This window comes from Pseudophryne corroboree, chromosome 9 (assembly GCF_028390025.1).
Source record: "Pseudophryne corroboree isolate aPseCor3 chromosome 9, aPseCor3.hap2, whole genome shotgun sequence".
Lineage (NCBI taxonomy): Eukaryota > Metazoa > Chordata > Amphibia > Anura > Myobatrachidae > Pseudophryne > Pseudophryne corroboree.
The window spans coordinates 364,092,069-364,117,249 of NC_086452.1; the positions used below are offsets into that span (position 1 = coordinate 364,092,069).

The 25,181-nt window shown below is 45.4% G+C and overlaps 1 protein-coding gene across 3 annotated transcripts in view; it reads right to left on the minus strand.

Moving 5' to 3' along the window:
• Nucleotides 1–2,169: 2,169 nt before the first annotated feature.
• The window catches only part of RANGAP1 (Ran GTPase activating protein 1), a 198,073-nt gene continuing 175,061 nt past the window's right edge, over nucleotides 2,170–25,181 (minus strand). For all 3 annotated transcript variants that reach the window (XM_063940734.1, XM_063940733.1, XM_063940732.1), the window contains 6 exons: nucleotides 21,051–21,234; nucleotides 10,649–10,765; nucleotides 9,909–10,011; nucleotides 9,727–9,815; nucleotides 4,025–4,146; nucleotides 2,170–3,872 (listed from right to left, as the gene is read on the minus strand). In XM_063940734.1, coding sequence (XP_063796804.1) covers nucleotides 3,803–3,872; nucleotides 4,025–4,146; nucleotides 9,727–9,815; nucleotides 9,909–10,011; nucleotides 10,649–10,765; nucleotides 21,051–21,234 — 685 coding nt within the window. In that variant the 3' untranslated portion in view covers nucleotides 2,170–3,802. The remainder of the gene's footprint in view (nucleotides 3,873–4,024; nucleotides 4,147–9,726; nucleotides 9,816–9,908; nucleotides 10,012–10,648; nucleotides 10,766–21,050; nucleotides 21,235–25,181) is intronic.

The following is a 25,181-nucleotide window of genomic DNA, read 5'->3' on the forward strand; positions in this document are numbered from 1 at the left end:
GTCGACACTGGTATCAGTATCCGTGTCGACATCTGTGTCTGCCATCTGAGGTAGTGGCCGCTTTAGAGCCCCTGATGGCCTTTGAGTTGTCTGGGCAGGCACGAGCTGAGAAGCCGGCTGTCCCGCATTTGGCATGTCGTCAAATTTTTTATGTAAGGAGTCGACACTTGCACGTAATTCCTTCCATAAGCCCATCCACTCCGGTGTCTGCCCCGCAGGGGTGACATCACATTTATGGGCAACTGCTCTGCCTCCACATAAGCCTCCTCATCAAACATGTCGACACAGCCGTACCGACACACCGCACACACACAGGGAATGCTCTTAAAGGAGACAGGACCCACAAAAGCCCTTTGGGGAGACAGAGAGAGAGTATGCCAGCACACACCAGAGCGCTATATAATGCAGGGACTAACTGAATTATGTCCCCTTATAGCTGCTATAAGTTATACTGCGCCTAAATTTAGTGCCCCCCCTCTCTTTTTTACCCTTTCTGTAGTGCAGACTGCAGAGGAGAGCCAGGGAGCTTCCTTCCAGCGGAACTGTGAGGGAGAAATGGCGCCAGTGTGCTGAGGGAGATGGCTCCGCCCCTTTTTCGGCTGACTTTTCTCCCGCTTTTTTATGGATTCTGGCAGGGGTAATTACCACATATATAGCCTCTGGGGCTATATATTGTGGTTATTTTGCCAGCCAAGGTGTTTTTATTGCTGCTCAGGGCGCCCCCCCCCCAGCGCCCTGCACCCTCAGTGACCGGAGTGTGAAGTGTGTATGAGGAGCAATGGCACACAGCTGCAGTGCTGTGCGCTACCTTGGTGAAGACTGAAGTCTTCTGCCGCCGATTTTCCGGACCATCTTCATGCTTCTGGCTCTGTAAGGGGGACGGCGGCGCGGCTCCGGGAACGAACACCAAGGACGGGTCCTGCGGTCGATCCCTCTGGAGCTAATGGTGTCCAGTAGCCTAAGAAGCCCAAGCTAGCTGCAAGCAGGTAGGTTCGCTTCTTCTTCCCTTAGTCCCTCGTTGCAGTGAGCCTGTTGCCAGCAGGTCTCACTGTAAAATAAAAAACCTAACATATACTTTCTTTCTAGGGGCTCAGGAGAGCCCCTAGTGTGCATCCAGCTCGGCCGGGCACAGAAATCTAACTGAGGTCTGGAGGAGGGGCATAGAGGGAGGAGCCAGTGCACACCAGATAGTACCAAATCTTTCTTTTAGAGTGCCCAGTCTCCTGCGGAGCCCGTCTATTCCCCATGGTCCTTACGGAGTTCCCAGCATCCACTAGGACGTCAGAGAAATAAAACTAAAGAAGCTCTAGGAGCTCTTCTAGCTGTGACCGGCTCCTCCGGCTACATTTTCTAAACTGAGTATGGTAGGAGGGAATTAGAGGGAGGAGCCAGCCCACACTCTCACTCTTAAAGTGCCAGTGGCTCCTAGTGGACCCATCTATACCCCATGGTACTAATGTGGACCCCAGCATCCTCTAAGACGGAAGAGAAAATGAATTTATTCCAGTTTGGAATAAGGCTGTAACATAACAAAATGTGGAAAAAGTGAAGCGCTGTGAATACTTTCCGGATGCACTTTACCAGCCAATCAGCTCCTAACTTCCATGTTGCAGACTGTGTTCGAAATAGGACAGTTAGGAGCTCATTGGTTGTACTTTAGCACAATGCTATTTATCACTCACCAGGGCTTAATAAATCTGGGCCCTAGTCTAGTATTAATAAAGGAACTTTTGCTGGTGGCAGTTACCAGGTTTCATTAACAGCATGTGCTGAGGTAACCATTGAGTCACTGGTGGCCATTTTCAGATTGAGTTATCTGGAGAATCGTCAGGCCAGGTGTGACAACCATGTGATTTAAAGCCTTGAGAAAAACACATTTTTAACTATTTTGTTACAATGGCTTAACCTTATCTCCCAACATGACCCTCTACGGGAGGAACAAAATGCTCTGTTCCTGGACTTTCCTCTTAATTTATGATTGCCGGTGGCTGTTTTTAATAGGTTAATGGATAAGCAAGGTGTTTCACCCAAGGTGATGGCAATCATAAATTAAGAGGGAAGTCCAGGGGCAGAGCATTATGTTACTCCTGGAGAGGGTCATGTTGGGAGGCATGGCTTAACTTCTGAGCAGATAAGGAATCTGCTAAACCAATAAAAACAACTCAAATATTCTTATGGAAATCTGTTGTTTATTGAATCAGCAAAGAACCTTGACATTACTTTTAGGTAAAGTATCCACATTCCTTATATACTACACATTGACTTGACTGTAAAATAACTTTACGTGGTTACTTTAAGTGGTACGCTGTACCCAAACATATATTAGAGCAATATGAAAGCATATACACATGCATCACATGTCATGGTTGCAACACAGGCTCTAGTAGATTCTTGTACTACAAGTTCAGTTGCTGAGCCAACAGCTTTTTCTACGGTTCAAAATCTGGATATCCGCTATTCCTCTTCATAACCTTTATAGGGTGGCCAATTTGCCAATACCAGATGGAATTAAGCCATTAGATGGGCTGAAACTATATCCATAACACAATTTTTATTAATGCATTAGAAATTGGCAGGTGTCTTAATGATGTCACTAGTTCCTAGTGAACTTATAGGCAGATTATGATTTTTTATTTTTTTAGACCACAAAACTGCTTCCATCATTGAAGTTAGGAGAAGTTAAAAAAATATAAAGTTAACCAACCTGGAGAAGACTCTTACAAGCAGAATGGTGCATGGATTGCAGATTATTTATTTATCCTATTTTAAATCCTTGTGTTATTTCATGCAAGTTCCTGGTGTGGGTTAAATAAAAATACAGCAAAAGTCTAAATTTTCTACATTAAATGTTGTGTTCAACTTTATAGTGTGGTTTAAATAAAAAAAATACAGCAATATACATCTTGATTAGTTACATACTCCCAAGTCACAAAGTAATGCCTTTGCTTAGTTTTTTACATTGTCAAAGGGAAAAATACACTAAAGTGTAAGCACTATGGAGTAAAGAATTGTGCAATGAAAAAATAAAATAAAAAAAGTTTAAGTATGTACAAATAAAGAAGCACTCTGTGTCCCTTGAGATTAAAGGCGACACGCTTCATAGAGAAACTTCACCGTTTTCTGTAACAAGCAGAAATTAGATTAAATTAAATGCTTACGTACACCATGAGAACATGTATACAATAAAAAATAAGCTTTCAAAACCAATTATTTCTTTTATGTATGTTGCAGGGACACTAATAACCAGCGGCTCCTGTGTTTCAGCAGAGTGTAGTTTTGAGCTGTTCTCTGATAGTGATCATATAAAACCCTTCTTTTTCTTTAATATATATACACAGCAGTACACACCAGCAACGCGTATAACTCACCACTAGAATGCATTACAGTTGTAGACATGCAACAAATAAATCCACTTAGTATTCAAGCCTATTTATCATCCAAATAATTACCAAACTTTTTTTTACAGGAAGTTAAAATGAATCCTATTAACAGGAAATAGAGTAACGTATATTTATTATTGTGACACATGGCATCATAGGGATGTGTATACTGTAATTGTCCAATTCTAGGTTTTTTATTTTTATTTTCCTGAGATCCAAACCAAGTTAACAGGGTCAGCCAGAGAAAGGGTACAACCCTCATCAAATGTAAACAAACAGACTGGAAAAAGGGCTGTGGATAAGAGCAGGAGATTTACCCCCAGGCTACAGTCTGGGTTCTCCGATAAAAGTTCTTGTAACGATTTCCTTCCTGTGGGTCAGGCATTTCAAATTTAATCATCGTCCAAGGTATGCTGGGAAGGTTACAATTTATGCAGCGTTTGTAGGAGGGTGTGCCGAGGATGGGGCTGAGATTCCAACGCACGATTGGGCCTGCAGAGAGAAACACACAGATTTTATGAAAATAATAGTAATTAACGACGATGATGGACTTTTCCATTTATACTTCAAAAACCTGCAGTGGAAGCTCCAAGGAGAATTTACATATCACACTTCAGCAAGACAACTTAGTTTTATACACTTACTTAGAAATGAAAGCCAGAAGAATAGGAGCAAGAGATTTCTGAAAGTAATCCTGTTGTACTACATGATTCAAAGTCATTAATGGTCCATACAAGTGTGGAATGGCTTTAATCTTCTCCTCACTCTGCAACAAAAGAAAAGTAACAATGAAGGTAGGTCCATTTTACAGTATCTCCTACTTCTACTTATTCCTAACAATTCCCTGACTCGATGATCAAAACTGCCAATCGGTGGCCATCGATGATCAACATTCTGCAAAGCAATCAGGGCAATTCCACAACCATGTTGTGGGCTACCTGCTGAGAGGGAGCGTGCGCTCAGGGGAGATGGCCACCTGTGGCTGGGGTATATGGGATAAGAAGCCTGGGCTGCTATGAGAGAAATATTAACTATTTAGTGCCCAGACTCCAAATCAACAGACTACCCCAGTGCTATCCTGTGTCCCCTACAGAGGAAGGAGAAACCCTTGATTTGCCAATCCTGATCATTTTTTGGTTGGGATCGGCAAATTGAGGAATCCAACATGTTGGATTTCCTCGATCCCCTGACCCAGGTGTCACTGGTTGGGGACATGCAGCAATTTTCACAGGTGTATGGGCCCCCTTACCCAAACAAACCCTTAAGGCTCTGAAATGGGTTCTGTTCATGAAGAGGAGGGAGAGTCAGTAGAGGCGTTAATTGATGTCAGTCCTCAGGAGGAGGATACGGAGGTCAAAGGGCTAGAATCCCTTATTGAAGCGGTAAACAGGTACTTAACTTCAAGGAAAAAGAGGTTAAGGAACCTGGGGTGTTTGATCTATTTGAGTCTCAGAAAACGCAAACAGCAGTTTTTCCGATTCCTCAGACTCTCCAGGATCATATGGGAGAGGCATGGAAGCAGCCAGATAGACGCTTTTAAATTCCCAAAAAGTTCACGGCTAATTACCCACTGCCCAAAGGTGTCATGTCTAAGTGGGACGTCTCGCTGATTGTGGACGCTTTCCTAGCTAGACTGTCAAAGAAGACAATCTTACCTATACCAAATGTGACTACACTAAAGGATGGGTCAGATCGTAAGTTGTATACGGCACTTAAATTTATTTTTGTGGCTGCAGGTGCATCACAGAGACCTACTATTATGAGTGCTTGGGTAAATAAGGCTGGTCAAATTGTTCAGGCAGTGGCGGTAGATAACAGCTAGGAAGAAATAGTTCGACTAGCGGAGAATATCCGGGAGTCGGCCACATACATTTGCCAAGCTACAAAGGATGCTAGCAGGATAGCATCACGGCTTCGGCTATATCGGCCAGAAGAATTCTTTGGCTGAGGGAATGGCAAGTGGATTCGGATTCCAAGAAGGCAGTGGAGGCGATCCCCTTTGTAGGGGAGGCTTTATTTGGTCCTAAATTAGACAAGTGGATTTCACAAGCAACAGCTGGAAAATCTACTTTTCTGCCTACCACGTATCCTAGAACTACGCCACCGGTGAGAAGAAATTACTCTGGTCCGGTGTTCAATTCAATTGGGTCAATCATTTCGAGCATTAGGAAGAGGTTTTGGCGGTCAAGCTCGTGGAAACAGAGGTAGAGGTTGTTCTCAGTCCACAGCCTGAGAACAGGACCCTAAACCGGTTGACAAGACCATGGCATGATGGTCTCCCAGCTCACCTTGGGTCTCCTATGGTGGGCGCATGGCTAGAAAGGTTTCAGGACACCTGTGCCGAAACCTCACCAGGAGTCTGGATCACCAATATTATTACACAGGGATACAAAATAGAATTTTTGAACCGACCTCACAGCGCTTTACGACAGGCCTTCATCGGTGCCCTCAAAAAGCGAGGGCTTTAGACAAGGCTATTCAAAAGTTACTTCAGAAGGAAGTAATTATGCCTGTCCCGACTTCTCAAAAAGGAACGGGATGTTATTCAATTTTTTTTGTAGTGCCAAAACAGGATGGGTCTATCAGACCAATCCTAAATTTAAAACGTGTTAAATCAATTCCTGACGGTTTACAGATTCAAGATGGAACCAATACAGTCAGTTATTGCGGGACTGGAGCAATGAGAGTTCATGGTGTCCATGGACATAAAGGGAGCGTACCTCCATGTCCCAATTTGGACCCCACACCAAGCCTATTTACAGTTTGCAGTGGGCAAGTCTCATTACCAGTTCAGAGCTCTACCATTCTGCCTATCATCAGCCCCTAGAGTCTTCACAAAGATCATGGCAGTCATGGTAGTCATGGTAGCGAAATTGAGATCATTTGGGGCAACAATAATACCGTATCTGGACGACCTTCTTATCAAAGCTCCCTCTCAGGACCAGTTGATCCGGGATGCTGAGATCACTCATCAGTTTCTGATTCGACACGGCTGGATCATGAATTTCAAAAAATCCAATCTGCAACCGACGCAGAGGATTAAATTTCCGGGTCTTATTTTAGATACTATACAACTGAAGGTGTTTCTCCCAGAATACAAGATTCAAGACATCAAGGAGATGGTACGTCAGGTTCTACAGAACCAGACGGTCTCTCTGCATCTTTGTATACGGCTTCTAGGAAAGACTGTAGCATCCTTCTAATCGATCCAATATGGCAGACTACATTCCAGACCTTTTCAGCTGAATCCGATTGCTCAGGGGGCGGGCATAGTAACATAGTAACATAGTAACTTCTGGTGGAAGACCTTTTATGGGCTCAACATGCGAGAGTGCAGTTGGACAATGTGACGGCGACAGCATACATAAACTGTCAGCAAGGAACAAGAAGCTGCAAGGCTTTAAAAGAGGCCACAAAGATTCTGTCTTGGACAGAAAAGCGCAGCATAATCCTGTCGGCAGTTTTCATTCCAGGACTGGAATACTGGGAAGCAGACTACCTCAGTCGTCAGGATATGCATCCAGGGGAGTGGTGTCTACACCCACAGGTATTCAAGGCAGTGGTAGGACGGTGGGGCCTACCATAGATAGACCTAATGGCCTCTCGGAACAACCATCAGCTGCCAAGATATGTTGCCATAACACGGGATCCAGCAGCAGAGGTGGTGGACGCGCTGGCGATTCCTTGGACATACGAACTGGTGTACATCTTTCCGCCGTTTCCCATTTACCAAGAGTGTTGAAGAAGGTGAAACGAGAAGGGGCATGGGTGATTTTAATAGCATCGGACTGGCCTCGCAGAAGTTGGTACTCAGACCTGAGAGGACTTCTGCCGGAAGATCCTTAGAAACTGCCACAGAGAGAGGACCTGTTGTCACAAGGCCCATTCCTTCACCCAGATCTGAACAGTCTACGTTTGACGGCGTGGTTCTTGAGACCAGGATACTAAGAGACCGGTATCCCCGAAATCAGTTATCCCGACCATGTTAGCTGCAAGGAAGCCAGTCACTGCGACACATTACTATAGAATCTGGAAGAAGTACATGGACTGGTGCCAACCTAAGGGTTGGAATTCCAGCGAGTTCTGCCTTACTAGACTGTCGAAGTTTCTCAGAATGGTTTGGATGGGGGTTTGAGATTAGGATCCTTGAAGGTACAGGTTTTGTCCCTCTCAATCCTTTTCCAGCAACGTCTGGCGTCCGTACAGGCGGTCCAGACATTTTTACAGGGTGTGTTGAGAATACAATCACCTATTCGCCTCCCACGGACCCATGGGATCTAAATTTAGTGCTCGTATTTTTGAGACCGACAGTTTTCGAGCATTTCGAAAGGGCAGATCTCAAATATATGAGCTGGAAAGCAGTCCTGCTCCCAGCTTTAGCATCAGCAAGAAGCGTCTCAGAGTTAGATGCCCTGTCATGCTAATTTTAGATTGTGCCACACCTCCGGTTGCAAGCTTCACACCCCTACTGTATAGGACTCCAGTGTCCCTTAGTGGATGAAAGAGAAAGTCCTTTCCTAGTTTTTCATGAAGACAGAGTGGAGCTTCGTACAAAAGCTGAGTTTTTACCTAAGGTGGTTCAGGTTACCACATAAACAAGCAGATTGTGGTCCCCTCCTTCCAAGGATTGGCAAAGGGTGAATTGTCCTTGGATGTAGTCAGAGCGTTATGGGTCTACGTGCAGGCTACAAATTCTATTAGGAAGTCTGACGCTTTGTTTGTACTGTATGATGGCCCCAGCAGGGGTTGGCCAGCTTCAAAACAAACCTTGGCCACATGGATACGACTAACCATCAAACAAGCATATATTTCTTGTGGTAAGAGAGTTCCCTTTCGGGTAGGTGCTCATATCACCAGATCAGTGGGTGCTTCATGGGCTGCGGCTAGAGGAGCTTCCACTACCCAACTTTGCAGAGCTGCACCGTGGTCATCAGCACACACGTTCACTGGTTTTTACCAGTTTAATATGTGTGCATCGAGAGATGAAAGTTTTGGATGTTTGGTTCTTCAGGCTTCGGACAGCACTCCCACCCATGGGAGTATCTTTGGGACGTCCCCAGCTGTCTAGTGTCCCCTAGTGGATGAAAGAGAAAAGAGGATTTTGGTACTTACCGATAAATCCACTTCTCTAAATCCACACAGGGAAACACTGGACGCCCGCCTCGGTGCTGTTAGCCTGCACGTTCTTGTCAAATTTAGTTCAAACCATTTTGTTATTGAGTCAATAGTTCTTGGTTGCTGTTTGACGTGTTGGTATGGTTGGTTCTTGATCGTTCATGTTCACTCTTCTCTCCGTCAATTTTTAAAACTGGAGGAATTGGGGGGGGGGGGGGGGAGTGAAGGGAGAGGAGCCAGCTGTGCATAATTTTTTGTATTACAATGTGCTACCTCCGGTCTGCATCCTTCACACCCCAGCTGTCTAGATCTCCAGAGTCCCTGAGTGGATTCAGAGAAATGGATTTATCGGTAAGTACCAAAATCCTCTTTTCTTTAACTATCACCTATTTCTGTTCTCAAGTTACTCAAGATTGTCTGCTATGAGCTCACTTGCTTCTCAGGGGTGGTCACTATTGTGCCACAACTCTATGGCAGTGGCACCTATGCCTTATAAAGGGGCATAAGGAGCCCTTTGGCATAGCCAGTAGCGTGCGTCATGTGGAGGGAGCTGGGATGTCCTAGTGGTTTTTAACCCAAAATGGATGACTGTAATGCTTACTTATGAGCCCTAGTCCAATTGTTCAGAGGATGCTCTCCTTGCTGACCATGATCGGTCTGGCAGTCACGTAGGGGAATTCAATGTTGCGTAAGACCAGGATGTAGCAGCCTTCTGAGTTTTACAACCATATACACTGTAGTGTTCTTTTCCAGTAAAAAAGTGGCTCCAGCTGTAAGCCTGACAAAGTAACCCACCTAGTAAAGGATTGCTTGGAAGCTGGTATCTGAAGCTATCGTCGGCGACAGCATGCTCCTAGATGTAGCCACTCCCAGATCCTAAGATATATTTTATGCGTATTGTACTACACTGTTTGCCCAGGACTGCCTGAGAGCTTCCAGGGGAGTTCAAGGGAAATCGCTAACGAGAATGTATTGTTTACATGTCGTCTAGTGTATGGGCACCTTTACACAAGATTTATCAGGCGGGGGACACAGAGAAAGATCTCCATGGCAGGTCTCTTCCCCACAGTCAGGCAAATGTTGTTACTATTCTGGCGTCACAGGTCTATTACCAGTGAAGCTGCTACACTCAGCAGACGCTTACACACAAAAGCCAGCACCATATAAGTATATACGTACATACTGTATGTACCAAAAATTTCCCAAATTAATTGAAAGGAAACTGCAATACCTTTAGAAGTCCCATACGCACTAATAAACTGGTGACAAACATGTCTGGCTGGAAAATTGAGCTGCCAAATGCCTTTTCCATTAACCCATCTGAAAAGAAAGAGAGGAGATAGGGAAATCAGGCATGAAGAGGAAAAATAAAATTAAAACGGAAGTGCTGATTAATAACTAGCAGCTTCATACCGATGGTTTCTTCTACTGCTGTTTTCACCGCTTGGTCATCTCTGTACACCGAGGAAATCTGGACAAAAGCCTGGACTACCTTATCAGTATCTGCAACATCAGTCTAAAACCAAAGACAAGTGTTTAATAATAGGTTACCATTAACATGAATCTGTACCTAAGAACAGAGGACAATTAAAGCCTGTTTTAGTGCCCAAGCTCCAGTGCAGCACATCTATACCCCAAGTACCCCCTCACCCCTCCTCCCATAGATTAGGAGAAAATATTGTTTAGGAATTCATTTCTACAATGATCAAACTAGTGAACATGAGGACACAAAATCCAGTTTCTCTCATTGTGGATTAAAGTGTGAATAAACTTGATCAATTATTTAGGTCATTTTTAAGGCAATTTTAAAAAGCACAAATAACAAATGTCTTTTTATGTTTTTTTTTTTACATTTCTACACTGACTGAACACATACTAGGGGTAAATGGGTATAGATATCTGAAAACAAATCTCGTTTCTTACCCAATACATCAGTATGCTTATTTCATATCATAATTAAATATATACAAGATTTGACATCTGTAAATACTTTATTATTTTATGATAGCTGTAAATACGTTATTATTTTATGGTAGTGCGTAATACATTTGCACATATGTTCTTAGCCCTGGTGAGAACTTTATAACTCAAACTTAATATCTGTGATTTTACTTTCTGCAGGTAAGGTGGAGTACGCACATAATGCGGATTACCTGAGCTACAATTGCAGAACGTCTGGACCCCATCCGCAGGAGCTTTTCAGGAGAAGGAAAACTGAGGAATGTGGATGGATCAACAGGAGGAAGGGGAGGTGAAACAGGTGTGGAATCCTTAAAGGAAATAAAAAATATTTAGGTCTGTATTTTGGAATTGAAATATTTGTTTTCTACCCCCAATAATTGTAATAACAGTCATCAGCATAAGAGTCAAAGCTCCTGATTATCGTGGTGGAACGGAGAGCAGTGTTTCAGGCATACATAAACTATTAGAGATGCACAGGGAGGGACCCCTTAATTGCTGGATGTTGTCAGTATTCTGAAGACCTATTTTATTAGGATTTGAGCTTTAGTCCCCTATGTCAAACTAGTGCTAGAAGACTTATGATGGAGTGGGGAAACTAGTTCCTGACCATGTGAAGGATCACTTTCCCTGTTCAGGCAGCACTTCTTAGGCGGAATGGCATGATGATCTGGCTGAGCTGCAATGGTGGTCCTCAGACTATTTAAATAAGGAAATATAGAATTTGACAGCAGATAAGAACAACTCTGCACATCTAGTCTGCCCTAAACACATGTACAGATGTGTCCTCATCTGCCATGAGCGAGCCGCCAGGTCCTGTGCAACTCTACTAAAGTCCAAACGCACCACGATGCACAAGGAGACTTGGTTAATTAATTTGATATAGGACACATGTATTTGTGTGACTGAGACTGTACACAGAGCAGAACAGAACAGAACTTTATTGGATAAAGCTGTAGCTGCTATATTGTAGCACTTTATACAGATTCAGAGACTTAGTCGCACACAGATATACAAGTGTCATATAAAATTAATCAGCACAGTCTCCGTGTGCATCCTAGTAACATTGTTTTGCGACTAAGACACAATTTTGGCAAAAAAGACACCAGAAGCTACAAGATTCTCGCGTGACTAGGCGTGCCTGCAGCAAAGATACATGATGAAACATCTGTATATGCACACTTACACACTAGGTTACCTACCAGTATATTATTGTATTGTGGGAACCCACGCAAACACAGGGAGAATATACAAACTCCACACAGGGCCAAGGTGCATCCGGAGAGGCTTACTTTGGATGGAAGATGCTTTGCACCACAACTTCGATGCATACCCACCCACAGAAACAGCTTTTACTCATCCCCAAGAACCAGCGTGCTCGCAGGATGATAATCAAACAAGTTTTTCATACTTGAATTAAATCCTTTTCTCTGAATTCACTGGGGAGACACTGTGCACAATTCATAACATACTGTGACTTTTACTTTACATAAGAAATGTAATCAAGCAAAAGCATTACCTCTGAAGTCTACATAAACTCAAAACAAACTTGGGCACTTCTACAGTTGATCATGATGCTCCATATTTAACTGGAAGGTACAAGCGTCCTCATACACCTAGCCTGAATATGCCATGCACAAGTGAGTCAACATGTCTCGAGCACCTTTGCTAACTCCAGGCGTTTATGTCGCCCGAAAATGCGCCCTAGTCACAGCGTGATGAATATGCACCAGGAGACTGTGCTGATATGCAACACTTGTAACTCTGTATGTGACCAAGTCTGTATACGAAGCACAACAAAACATTGTAGGACTTTGTATACCGAGTCAGTCGTCCACAAGTGTTATACAGTATGTCAAATTAATGAGTGCAGTCTCCTGGTGCATCTGAGTCGCATTTGTAGTTACAGTAATTGCCATTATATCATGAATGCACTGTAATAGTGATATTTACCTGTTTAACACACTCTAAACACATTGATTTTAACATGTTTTAAAACAAAACTTAATTTATTGGATTCTATGACACTTGAATATCTAGCAGATCTGAAGTTTATGCAGTATTATTTGTGTGTATTAACTCAAATGCAATACTGTTTAAATGAAACAATCACATATTGTCATTAGAAAACACTTTGGTGGTCATTCCGAGTTGTTCGCTCGCTGCCGATTTTCGCAGTGCAGCAATTAAGTAAAAAAACGGCAAAAATGCGCATGGTACGCAGCGCACATGCGCTAAGTACTTTCACACAAAACTTTGTAGATTTACACAAGCTCGAGATACGTTTTTTCATCGCTCAAGTGATCGTAGTGTGATTGACAGGAAGTGGGTGTTTCTGGGCGGAAACTGGCCGTTTTCAGGGAGTGTGCTAAAAACCGCAGGCGTGCCAGGTAAAAACGCAGGAGTGGCTGGAGAAACGGGGGAGTGGCTGGCCGAACGCAGGGCGTGTTTGTGACGTCAAACCGGGAACTAAACGGACTGAGGTGATCGCAGTCTAGGAGTAGGTCTGGAGCTACTCAGAAACTGCAGCAAATTATTTAGAAGCAGTTCTGCTAATCTTTCGTTCGCTATTTTGCTAAGCTAAGATACACTCCCAGAGGGCGGCGGCCTAGCGTATGCAATGCTGCTAAAAGCAGCTAGCGAGCGAACAACTCAGAATGAGGGCCTTTGTTTGTGAAAACCCAAATATTAATTTATATAGTCACAATTCTGTTGTTGTGGATTTGGAAAGATTCACAACTTTCACGAGCCACACAACCAACCCCACCGAATCCCCCCCTTCCCATACGCAAACCAGAAAGGGTATGCAGCTCAATACTCCGACATAGCTTAAGGGTCCTACACATTTAAAGATTTCCCTTAAAGATGTGAACGTTCTCGTTCATTAATGAACAAGAACTCGTTCATATCGTTCAGTGTGTAGGCACCAACGATGAAAGATGCGCGGCCCCGCGCTCGTTCATCGTTGGTGCCGGGTCGCTTATGCATGCAGGCCAATATGGACAATCTTGTCCATATTAGCATGCACTGCTATGGAGCCAGGTGACGGGGGGAGTTAAGAAACTTCACTCCCCCTGTCACCTTCCCCCCCGCAGCCAGGTCACCCGTCAGCCGTATCCACCATCGGGCAGCTCGGCGGCGGATCGCAGAGTGTATAGGGGGCATTGCAGAATGCCATACAATGTGGGATTACTTTTTGACCTAATACATATATGAAATCCCAACACCGGAGTGCCGACACTGAGAATGCCGACGGATCCTCGAGGTGATTGTGAGGCTTTTAGTTAGGCTGTGGGAGGGGGCGGTTAGAGTTATATAATTTTATTAGGTTATACGTCACTACTATTGATGTTAATGGCTGCTGTCACCTTATTATAATTGACAATTTTGCTTTAACAACCAGGTTTGCCTTCACCTGCTCACTTAACACTTAATAAAGGCATTCCTTTCCATTTTATTTAAATGCGGTACGTTTTATTATGAATTTTTGTAGAGAAAAAAAAGACAAAAAAAATACTTATTTAAAATTACAATAGAGATGAAAAACAAACAGTTCACATGTTATGGTAACAGAATAACATCAATAAAAACATTAGCGTACAATATGTGGAACAGTGAGTAGTAGATTTAATGACCTGAGGGGGCCTGCCTTAGGAGACCAAATCAGGAGTGACTAACGATCCCTAATTTTGTGGTACGTACATGATTACAGATCTCATTAACAAGCATCTCTCCATTTAAAAATGTCTGGGGACTCTGGAGTAAAGTTCTGGCTATATGTACTTTAGTCATGGTGGAGAGACCGTGAATTTATTTGTAAAGTATGTTATCGTAGAACTCCTCCAAACCAAGGCCAAATAAACACATCTTTCCTTTTAGCATCTCTATGCTTGAATGGCCGAATAAAAAATTACAGACGCTTTCATTTCTCTCAACAAATAGTTTGACTTTGTGGGCAGGTCTGCCTTTGTTACTTAGCCTTTTTGCCTTTGATAAGCGGGGAAAAAGTATCCTCACCTCCTAAGCCAGTGGTTCTCAAACTGTGTGCCTAGGCACCCAGGGGTGCCTCAGGGCACTTGCAAGGGTGCCTTGGTGGCTGTCAATATTAAAATATATGGACAAACAGAAGCAAATCTTGTCACTCACCACACAATTGAACCTAAGGATGACATACTGTATAAACACATTTCACTTAATTTAATATTTCTTTCTAAATTTCTCAATAAAAATCTTTTGACCTTGGGGTGCCGTGAAAATAATTATGATACTCTAGGGCGCTGTGATTCAAAAAAGTTTGGGACCACTGTCTTAAGCAATACTGCCCAATGCCGCAGTTTTGCTCTAACTTTCCCTGTTAGTAGATAAAATCAATAATAATCCCAATAAAAGTGATCTCTCATATCTTGAACATGACCAAATTCTTAGAATTGAAGTTTCACCTTTGTACCTCCTTGCATATATATATATATATATATATATATATATATATACACAGACACACACACAAACAATAAGAATTTACTTACCGATAATTCTATTTCTCGGAGTCCGTAGTGGATGCTGGGGTTCCTGAAAGGACCATGGGGAATAGCGGCTCCGCAGGAGACAGGGCACAAAAAGTAAAGCTTTAGGATCAGGTGGTGTGCACTGGCTCCTCCCCCCATGACCCTCCTCCAAGCCTCAGTTAGGATACTGTGCCCGGACGAGCGTACACAATAAGGAAGGATTTTGAATCCCGGGTAAGACTCATACCAGCCACACCAATCACACTGTACAACCTGTGATCTGAACCCAGTTAACAGTATGATAACAGCGGAGCCTCTGAAAAGATGGCTCACAACAATAATAACCCGATTTTTGTAACTATGTACAAGTATTGCAGATAATCCGCACTTGGGATGGGTGCCCAGCATCCACTACGGACTCCGAGAAATAGAATTATCGGTAAGTAAATTCTTATTTTCTCTATCGTCCTAGTGGATGCTGGGGTTCCTGAAAGGACCATGGGGATAATACCAAAGCTCCCAAACGGGCGGGAGAGTGCGGATGACTCTGCAGCACCGAATGAGAGAACTCCAGGTCCTCCTTAGCCAGGGTATCAAATTTGTAGGATTTTACCAACGTGTTTGCCCCTGACTAAATAGCCGCTCGGCAAAGTTTTAAAGCCGAGACCCCTCGGGCAGCCGCCCAAGATAAGCCCACCTTCCTTGTGGAATGGGCATTTACATATTTTGGCTGTGGCAGGCCTGCCACAGAATGTGCAAGCTGAATTGTATTACACATCCAACTAGCAATAGTCTGCTTAGAAGCAAGAGCACCCAGTTTGTTGGGTGCATACAGGATAACAGCAAGTCAGTTTTCCTGACTCCAGCCGTCCTGGAACCTATATTTACAGGGCCCTGACAACATCTAGCAACCTGGAGTCCTCCAAGTCCCTAGTAGGCGCAAGGCACCAAAATAAGCTGGTTCAGGTGAAACACTGACACCACCTTAGGGAGAGAACTGGGGACGAGTCCGCAGCTCTGCCCTGTCCAAATGGACAACCAGATATGGGCTTTTTTGAGAAAAAACCCACCAATTTGACACTCGCCTGGTCCAGGCCAGGGCCAAGAGCATGGTCACTTTTCATGTGAGATGCTTCAAATCCACAGATTTGACTGGTTTTAAACCAATGTGATTTGAGGAATCCCAGAACTACGTTGAGATCCCACAGTGCCACTGGAGGCACAAAAGGGGGTTGTATATGCAATACTCCCTTGACAAACTTCTGGACTTCAGGAACTGAAGCCACTTCTTTCTGGAAGAAAATCGACAGGGCCGAAATTTGAACCTTAATGGACCCCAATTTGAGGCCCATAGACACTCCTGTTTGCAGGAAATGCAGGAATCGACCGAGTTGAAATTTCTTCGTGGGGCCTTTCTGGCCTCACACCACGCAACATATTTTTGCCACATGTGGTGATAATGTTGTGCGGTCACCTCCTTTCTGGCTTTGACCAGGGTAGGAATGACCTCTTCCGGAATGCCTTTTTCCCTTAGGATCCGGCGTTCCACCGCCATGCCGTCAAACGCAGCTGCGGTAAGTCTTGGAACAGACATGGTACTTGCTGAAACAAGTCCCTTCTTAGCGGCAGAGGCCATAAGTCCTCTGTGAGCATCTCTTGAAGTTCCGGGTACCAAGTCCTTCTTGGCCAATCCGGAGCCATGAGTATAGTTCTTACTCCTCTACGTCTTATAAGTCTCAGTACCTTAGGTATGAGAAGCAGAGGATGGAACACATACACCGACTGGTACATCCATGGTGTTACCAGAACGTCCACAGCTATTGCCTGAGGGTCTCTTAACCTGGCGCAATACCTGTCCCGTTTTTTGTTCAGACGGGACGCCATCATGTCCACCTTTGGTATTTCCCAACGGTTTACAATCATGTGGAAAACTTCCCGATGAAGTTTCCACTCTGCCGGGTGGAGGTCGTGCCTGCTGAGGAAGTCTGCTTCCCAGTTTCCATTCCCGGAATGAAACACTGCTGACAGTGCTATCACATGATTTTCCGCCCAGCGAAAAGTCCTTGCAGTTTTTGCCATTGCCCTCCTGCTTCTTGTGCCGCCCTGTCTATTTACGTGGGCGACTGCCGTGATGTTTTTCCCACTGGATCAATACCGGCTGACCTTGAAGCAGAGGTCTTGCTAAGCTTAGAGTATTATAAATTTACCCTTAGCTCCAGTATATTTATGTGGAGAAAAGTCTCCAGACTTGATCACACTCCCTGGAAATTTTTTCCTTGTGTGACTGCTCCCCAGCCTCTCGGGCTGGCCTCCGTGGTCACCAGCATCCAATCCTGAATGCCGAATCTGCGGCCCTCTAGAAGATGAGCACTCTGTAACCACCACAGGAGAGACACCCTTGTCCTTGGATATAGGGTTATCCGCTGATGCATCTGAAGATGCGATCCGGACCATTTGTCCAGCAGATCCCACTGAAAAATTCTTGCGTGAAATCTGCCGAATGGAATTGCTTCGTAGGAAGTCACCATCTTTACCAGGACCCTTGTGCAATGATGCACTGATTTTAGGAGGTTCCTGACTAGCTCGGATAACTCCCTGGCTTTCTCTTCCGGGAGAAACACCTTTTTCTGGACTGTGTCCAGAATCATCCCTAGGCACAGCAGACTTGTCGTCGGGATCAGCTGCGATTTTGGAATATTTAGAATCCACCCGTGCTGTTGTAGCAGTATCCGAGATAGTGCTACTCCGACCTCCAACTGTTCCCTGGACTTTGCCCTTATCAGGAGATCGTCCAAGTAAGGGATAATTAAGACGCCTTTTCTTCGAAGAAGAGTCATCATTTCGGCCATTACCTTGGTAAAGACCCGGGGTGCCGTGGACAATCCAAACGGCAGCGTCTGAGACTGATAGTGACAGTTCTGTACCACGAACCTGAGGTACCCTTAGTGAGAAGGGCAAATTTTGGACCTGGAGGTAAGCATCCCTGATGTCTCGGGACACTATATAGTCCCCTTCTTCCTGGTTCGTTATCACTGCTCTGAGTGACTCCATCTTGATTTGAACCTTTGTAAGTGTTCAAATTTTTTTAGATTTAGAATAGGTCTCACCTAGCCTTCTGGCTTCAGTACCACAATATAATGTGGAATAATACCCCTTTTCTTGTTGTAGGAGGGGTAATTTGATTATCACCTGCTGGGAATACAGCTTGTGAATTGTTTCCCATACTGCCTCCTTGTCGGAGGGAGACCTTGGTAAACCAGACTTCAGGAGCCTGCGAAGGGGAAACGTCTCGACATTCCAATCTGTACCCCTGGGATACTACATGTAGGATCCAGGGGTCCTGTATGGTCCCAGCGTCATGCTGAGAGCTTGGCAGAAGCGGTGGAACGCTTCTGTTCCTGGGAATGGGCTGCCTGCTGCAGTCTTCTTCCCTTTCCTCTATCCCTGGGCAGATATGACTCTTATAGGGACGAAAGGACTGAGGCTGAAAAGACGGTGTCTTTTTCTGCAGAGATGTGACTTAGGGTAAAAACGGTGGATTTTCCAGCAGTTGCCGTGGCCACCAGGTCCGATGGACCGACCCCAAATAACTCCTCTTCCGTTATACGGCAATACACCTTTGTGCCGTTTGGAATCTGCATCACCTGACCACTGTCGTGTCCATAAACATCTTCTGGCAGATATGGACATCGCACTTACTCTTGATGCCAGAGTGCAAATATCCCTCTGTGCATCTCGCATATATAGAAAATGCATCCTTTAAATGCTCTATAGTCAATAAAATACTGTCCCTGTCAAGGGTACCAATATTTTTAGTCAGGGAATCCGACCAAGCCACCCCAGCTCTGCACATTCAGGCTGAGGCGATCGCTGGTCGCAGTATAACACCAGTATGTGTGTATATACTTTTTATGATATTTTCCAGCCTCCTGTCAGCTGGCTCCTTGAGGACGGCCCTATCTATAGACGGTACCGCCATTTGTTTTGATAAGCGTGTGAGCGCCTTATCCACCCTAAGGGGTGTTTCCCAACGCGCCCTAACTTCTGGCGGGAAAGGGTATACCGCCCATAATTTTCTATCGGGGGGAACCCACGCATCATCACACACTTCATTTAATTTATCTGATTCAGGAAAAACTACGGTAGTTTTTTCACATCCCACATAATACCCTCTTTTGTGGTACTTGTAGTATCAGAAATATGTAACACCTCCTTCATTGCCCTTAACGTGTGGCCCTAATAAGGAATACGTTTGTTTATTCACCGTCGACACTGGATTCAGTGTCCGTGTCGACCGACTAAAGTAAACGGGCGTTTTAAAACCCCTGACGGTGTTTCTGAGACGTCTGGACCGGTACGAATTGTTTGTCGGCCGTCTCATGTCGTCAACCGACCTTGCAGCGTGTTGACATTATCACGTAATTCCCTAAATAAGCCACCCATTCCGGTGTCGACTCCCTAGAGAGTGACATCACCATTACAGGCAATTGCTCCGCCTCCTCACCAACATCGTCCTCATACATGTCGACACACACGTACCGACACACAGCACACACACAGGGAATGCTCTGATAGAGGACAGGACCCACTAGCCCTTTGGAGAGACAGAGGGAGAGTTTGCCAGCACACACCAAAAACGCTATAATTATATAGGGACAACCTTATATAAGTGTTTTCCCTTATAGCATCTTTTATATATTTCTAACGCCAAAATAGTGCCCCCCCTCTCTGTTTTAACCCTGTTTCTGTAGTGCAGTGCAGGGGAGAGCCTGGGAGCCTTCCCTCCAGCCTTTCTGTGAGGGAAAATGGCGCTGTGTGCTGAGGAGATAGGCCCCGCCCCTTTTTCGGCGGGCTCGTCTCCCGCTCTTTAATGGATTCTGGCAGGGGTTAAATATCTCCATATAGCCCCCGGAGGCTATATGTGAGGTATTTTTAGCCAAAAAAAGGTTTTCATTTGCCTCCCAGGGCGCCCCCCTCCCAGCGCCCTGCACCCTCAGTGACTGCCGTGTGAAGTGTGCTGAGAGGAAATGGCGCACAGCTGCAGTGCTGTGCGCTACCTTAAGAAGACTGAGGAGTCTTCTGCCGCCGATTCTGGACCTCTTCTCGTTTCAGCATCTGCAAGGGGGCCGGCGGCGAGGCTCCGGTGACCATCCAGGCTGTACCTGTGATCGTCCCTCTGGAGCTAATGTCCAGTAGCCAAAGAAGCCAATCCATCCTGCACGCAGGTGAGTTCACTTCTTCTCCCCTAAGTCCCTCGTTGCAGTGATCCTGTTGCCAGCAGGACTCACTGTAAAATAAAAAACCTAAGCTAAACTTTTCTAAGCAGCTCTTTAGGAGAGCCACCTAGATTGCACCCTTCTCGGCCGGGCACAAAAATCTAACTGAGGCTTGGAGGAGGGTCATGGGGGGAGGAGCCAGTGCACACCACCTGATCCTAAAGCTTTACTTTTTGTGCCCTGTCTCCTGCGGAGCCGCTATTCCCCATGGTCCTTTCAGGAACCCCAGCATCCACTAGGACGATAGAGAAATATAGATGACTTGGGAGCCGGCACATCCAGAAACAGAGACAACAATAGTCAACGAAGGGTGCTTTTAGAAATTGCACCAAATTCCAGCAGTGGAGCAGTAAGGAAGGCATATTACATGTTATTGCAACCAGCAGCATACATAATCAGCAGTATATATTGTGTTACACAGAGCAGCACCATCCCCACATACGGCAGGTGGCCCAACCAAATGCTGTATGTGGGGATGGTGCTGCTGTGTGTAACACGATAAATACTGCTGCTGATTATGTATGCTGCTGGTTGCAATAACATGTAATATGCCTTCCTTACTGCTGGCATACCCGAGGAAAATGCCCAAATAAAAGCGGCATTGAAACGTCGTACTTTATAATATGCTTTTATTGGTAAAGTCATTTGGAGTGCCGCGTCTGCTGTCTATCTATATCTATATATATATATATATATATATATATATATATATACACACACACATACACACACTTGATGGATATGAAGGCGTAAACCACACATAACTAAAGTTGTACACTGTAATCACATTCTGGATAAGTCATAGGTACAATTACATGTTGCGGAATTTTCTTAGATTTCTCCTCATTATGTTCCTCTTCCTCCGCTTCTTCTCCTCCCTCCTCTTCATCATCATCATCTTCTTCATCCTCCTCACCATCTTCGTCCTCATCAGCTTCTTCCTCTTCATCATCATCGTTGTCATCCTCTTCATCTTCATCCTCATCACCTTCATCATCACTAAAACATGGAAAAAGAGGATTTTGGTACTTACCGATAAATCCATTTCTCTGAATCCTCTAGGGGACACTGGAGTTCTATACAGTAGGGGTGTGAAGCCTTGAACCGGAGGTGTGGCACAATCTAAAATTAGCATTGTCTGCACAGCCGGCTCCTCCCCCTTCACATCCCTCCTCCCTCAGTTTGAAAAATTTGACTGAGAGAATAGGATATGACACTATAGCACATGGCGAGGAACCGAACCGTACAACATATCAAACAGCGGCCAAGAACTCTTAAACGAAAAAAAAAAGGAACGCTGTTTATACGAACTGTTTTAAAACAAGAACTTAGAACACAGCAGGTTGACAGCACCGAGTCGGGCGTCCAGTGTCCCCTAGAGGATTCAGAGAAATGGATTTATCGGTAAGTACCAAAATCCTCTTTTCTCTTTCATCCACTAGGGGACACTGGAGTCCTATACAGTAGAGGACGTCCCAAAGTTTACCCCCAGGGTGGGAGTGCTGTCGGTGACCTGCAAAACTAAACGTCCGAACTTAGATTCTCCGGACACAAAAGTATCAAACTTGTAAAATTTCGCGAACGTGTGGGCTGAAGACCACGTCGCCGCCCTGCAAAGTTGAGTAGTGGAAGCACCCTTGGCAGCCGCCCACGAGGCACCCACTGAACGGGTAGTATGAGCACCCGTCTGAACCGGAACCTGTTTGCCACAGGAAACATAAGCTTGCCGAATGGTAAGTCTAATCCATCTAGCCAAAGACTGCTTAGATGCTGGCCAACCCTTCTTTGGCCCATCATAAAGGACAAACAAATGGTCCGACTTTCTGAAGGACGACGTAACTTGTACGTATATCCTTAAAGCTCGGACAACATCCAAGGACACGTCCTCATCTGTGAGACCCTGGAAAGATGGAACCACTATTGGCTGGTTGACATGAAACCCCGAAACCACCTTCGGAAGGAAGTCCGCCCTTGTACGGAGTTCCGCCCTATCCTCATGAAAAACTAAGAAAGGACTCTTACAGGATAAGGCTCCCAACTCAGAAACTCGCCTAGCCGAAGCCAAGGCAAGTAATAACGTAACCTTCCAAGAGAGATATTTCAGGTCTGTTCTTGTCAATGGCTCAAAAGTCGGTGACTACAAATATTCTAACACCAAATTCAAGTCCCATGGTGCCGTGGGAGGACGAAAAGGGGGTTGAATCCTCAGAACCCCATGTAAAAAGGTTTGAATCTCTGGCAAGGATGCTAACCGCTGTTGAAAAAGGATGGAGAGAGCCGAAATCTGAACCTTCAGAGAGCCCAGTCTGAGGCCTCCCTCTAGACCAGCCTGAAGGAAAAGTAGAAGTCGAGATAAATGGAAGTTCGTTGAATTCCATCCCCGCTGCTGACACCAAGCCATGTACCGTCTCCAAATCCTGTAGTAGTGCCTGGCTGTGACCGGTTTTCTTGCGGCAATCATCGTAGGGATGGCCGTTCGTGGAATCCCTCTGTATCTTAAGATCCGGGTTTCAATAGCCACGCCGTCAAACGCAGCCTGTTCAGGTCGGGGTGTAGGAACGGTCCCTGAGATAGCAGGTCCTCTCTCTGAGGTAACCTCCAAGGATCTTCCGCAAGTAATCCTCTCAGGTCGGAGTACCAACTCCTGCGGGGCCAATCTGGTGCGATTAGAATGGCCCACACTCGTTCCCGCTTTACCCTTTTCAGAACCCTGGGTATGAGTGGGAATGGTGGAAATATGTAAACCCTCCTGTAACACCAAGGGAGTGTTAATGCGTCCACTCCTTCTGCTGCTGGATCTCGCGTCCTTGACACATATCTGGGCAGCTGATGGTTTTGCCGAGACGCCATTAGGTCCACCTGAGGTAGACCCCATCTTCTCACAATCATGTTGAAAATCTGTGGGTGAAGGCACCACTCTCCCGGGTGCATGTCCTGACGAATGAGGTAATCTGCTTCCCAGTTCTCCACACCTGGAATGAACACTGCCGAGAGAATGATGTCTCTTTTTTCCGCCCACAACAAGATCTTTGTGGCTTCCTTTAACGCCATCCTGCTCTTTGTTCCTCCTTGCCGGTTTATGTAAGCCGTCGTCGTGACATTGTCTGACTGAATCCTGATGTGTTGATTCACGAGCAGGTCTTCTGCTAAGAGAAGTGCATTGTAAACTGCCCTTAGTTCGAGGATATTTATGGGTAGTTTGCTCTCCTGTAGGGTCCACCGTCCTTGAAACTGATGGTCGTTTAGGACGGCTCCCCAACCTCTGAGACTGGCATCCGTCGTCAGGATCCTCCAATCCCAAATGCCGCATTTTTTCCCGGCTGCAAGGTTCTTGTGTAACGACCACCATATCAGGGAGACCCGTACCTGTGGGTGAAGTCGGATTCTCCGATGTAGAAGCCAGTGCGAGCCTGCTCCCTGAGTAATAAGGTTCATTTGGAATGGTCGTGAATGAAGTCTGCCGTACTGGAGAGCTTCGAACGACGCCACCATCTTCCCGAGAAGTTGCACACAGAGGTGCAGAGAAACGGTTTGCGTCCTCAGTACCTGAGCCACTAATCTCTGTAGGTCCTGGATCTTGTTCTCTGGCAGGAACACCCGTAATAGGACCGTGTCCAAGATGAGACCGAGGAATTGAATCCGTTGAGTCGGTATGAGGTTGGACTTTTGGAAATTGATAATCCATCCATGTTGAATTAGGAATTGATGGGATGTCTGAACATCCTTGAGCAGTCGATTCTGAGATGGAGCCTTGATCAATAAATCGTCCAGATAAGGTATAATCGTGACCCCCAACAGTCTCAGTCCTGCAACCATGATCGCCATGATCTTTGTGAAAATTCGTGGGGCTGATGCTAGGCCGAACGGCAATGCCCGGAATTGGTAGTGATCCGCCACCAATGCGAACCTTAAGTAAGCCTGGTGAGGACTCCAGATTGGAATATGCAGATATGCATCCTTTATGTCCATGGATACCATGAACTCGCCCTGCAATGACTGATTGGATTGATTCCATCTTGAATCTGTAGACTCTTAAAAACTGGTTGAAAACTTTTAAATTGAGTATTGGTCTGACCGTCCCGTCTGGCTTTGGCACGACAAAAAGATTGGAATAGAACCCCGTTCCTCTCTGAGAAGCGGGAACCGGAATAATGACCTCTGCTTGTAGCAATTTGAGAATTGCTGCCCGTAGTGCCCTTGCCTTCTGAGGGCAGTGAGGCAATCCTGTTGTAAAAAACTGACTGTGAGGCCTCTGTTGAAATTCCAGTGTGTATCCCTGAGATATCAAGTTGCTCACCCAAAGTTCTGGTGAGGTTTTGGCCCAGATGTCCTGAAAACCTTAAGGGCGGCCTTAAAAGTCGGCCGCCCACCAAAGGGGACCCCAGGTGAGTTGGGAGGCCGTCATGCCACGGTCTTGTTAGCGGGTTTATCCTGCTTTCTGGTTGTTGCTTGTGAGCGGCCTCTACCTCTGCCCCCACGTGCTTGTGTACCGAAACCCCTTCCTCTGGCTCGAAAGGACTGAGATCTAAATGAAGTAAATGCTGGTCCCGAATAACCTCTCCTAGTTTGTGAAGCGGTTCTCGTATACGGAGTAGGCAGAAAAGTGGACTTCCCCGCTGTAGCCTGCGAAATCCACTTGTCTAATTCTGGTCCGAACAGCATTTCACCCACAAAGGGGATGGATTCTACCGCCTTCTTGGTCTCAGAGTCTCCCTGCCATTCTCTGAGCCATAAAATCCTTCTAGCCGATATGGCCGATGCAGATATGCGCGATGCTATTCTGCTAATATCCTTAGAAGCTTGACACAAGTACGATGCAGATTCTCGAATGTGTTCTGCCAGTTGGGTAATCTCTTCTAAGCTATTTTCCTCCTCAATAGCTTGTACAATACGCCCGGACCATGCTCCCATGGCCTTGTTGACCCAAGCACAGACGATCGCAGGTC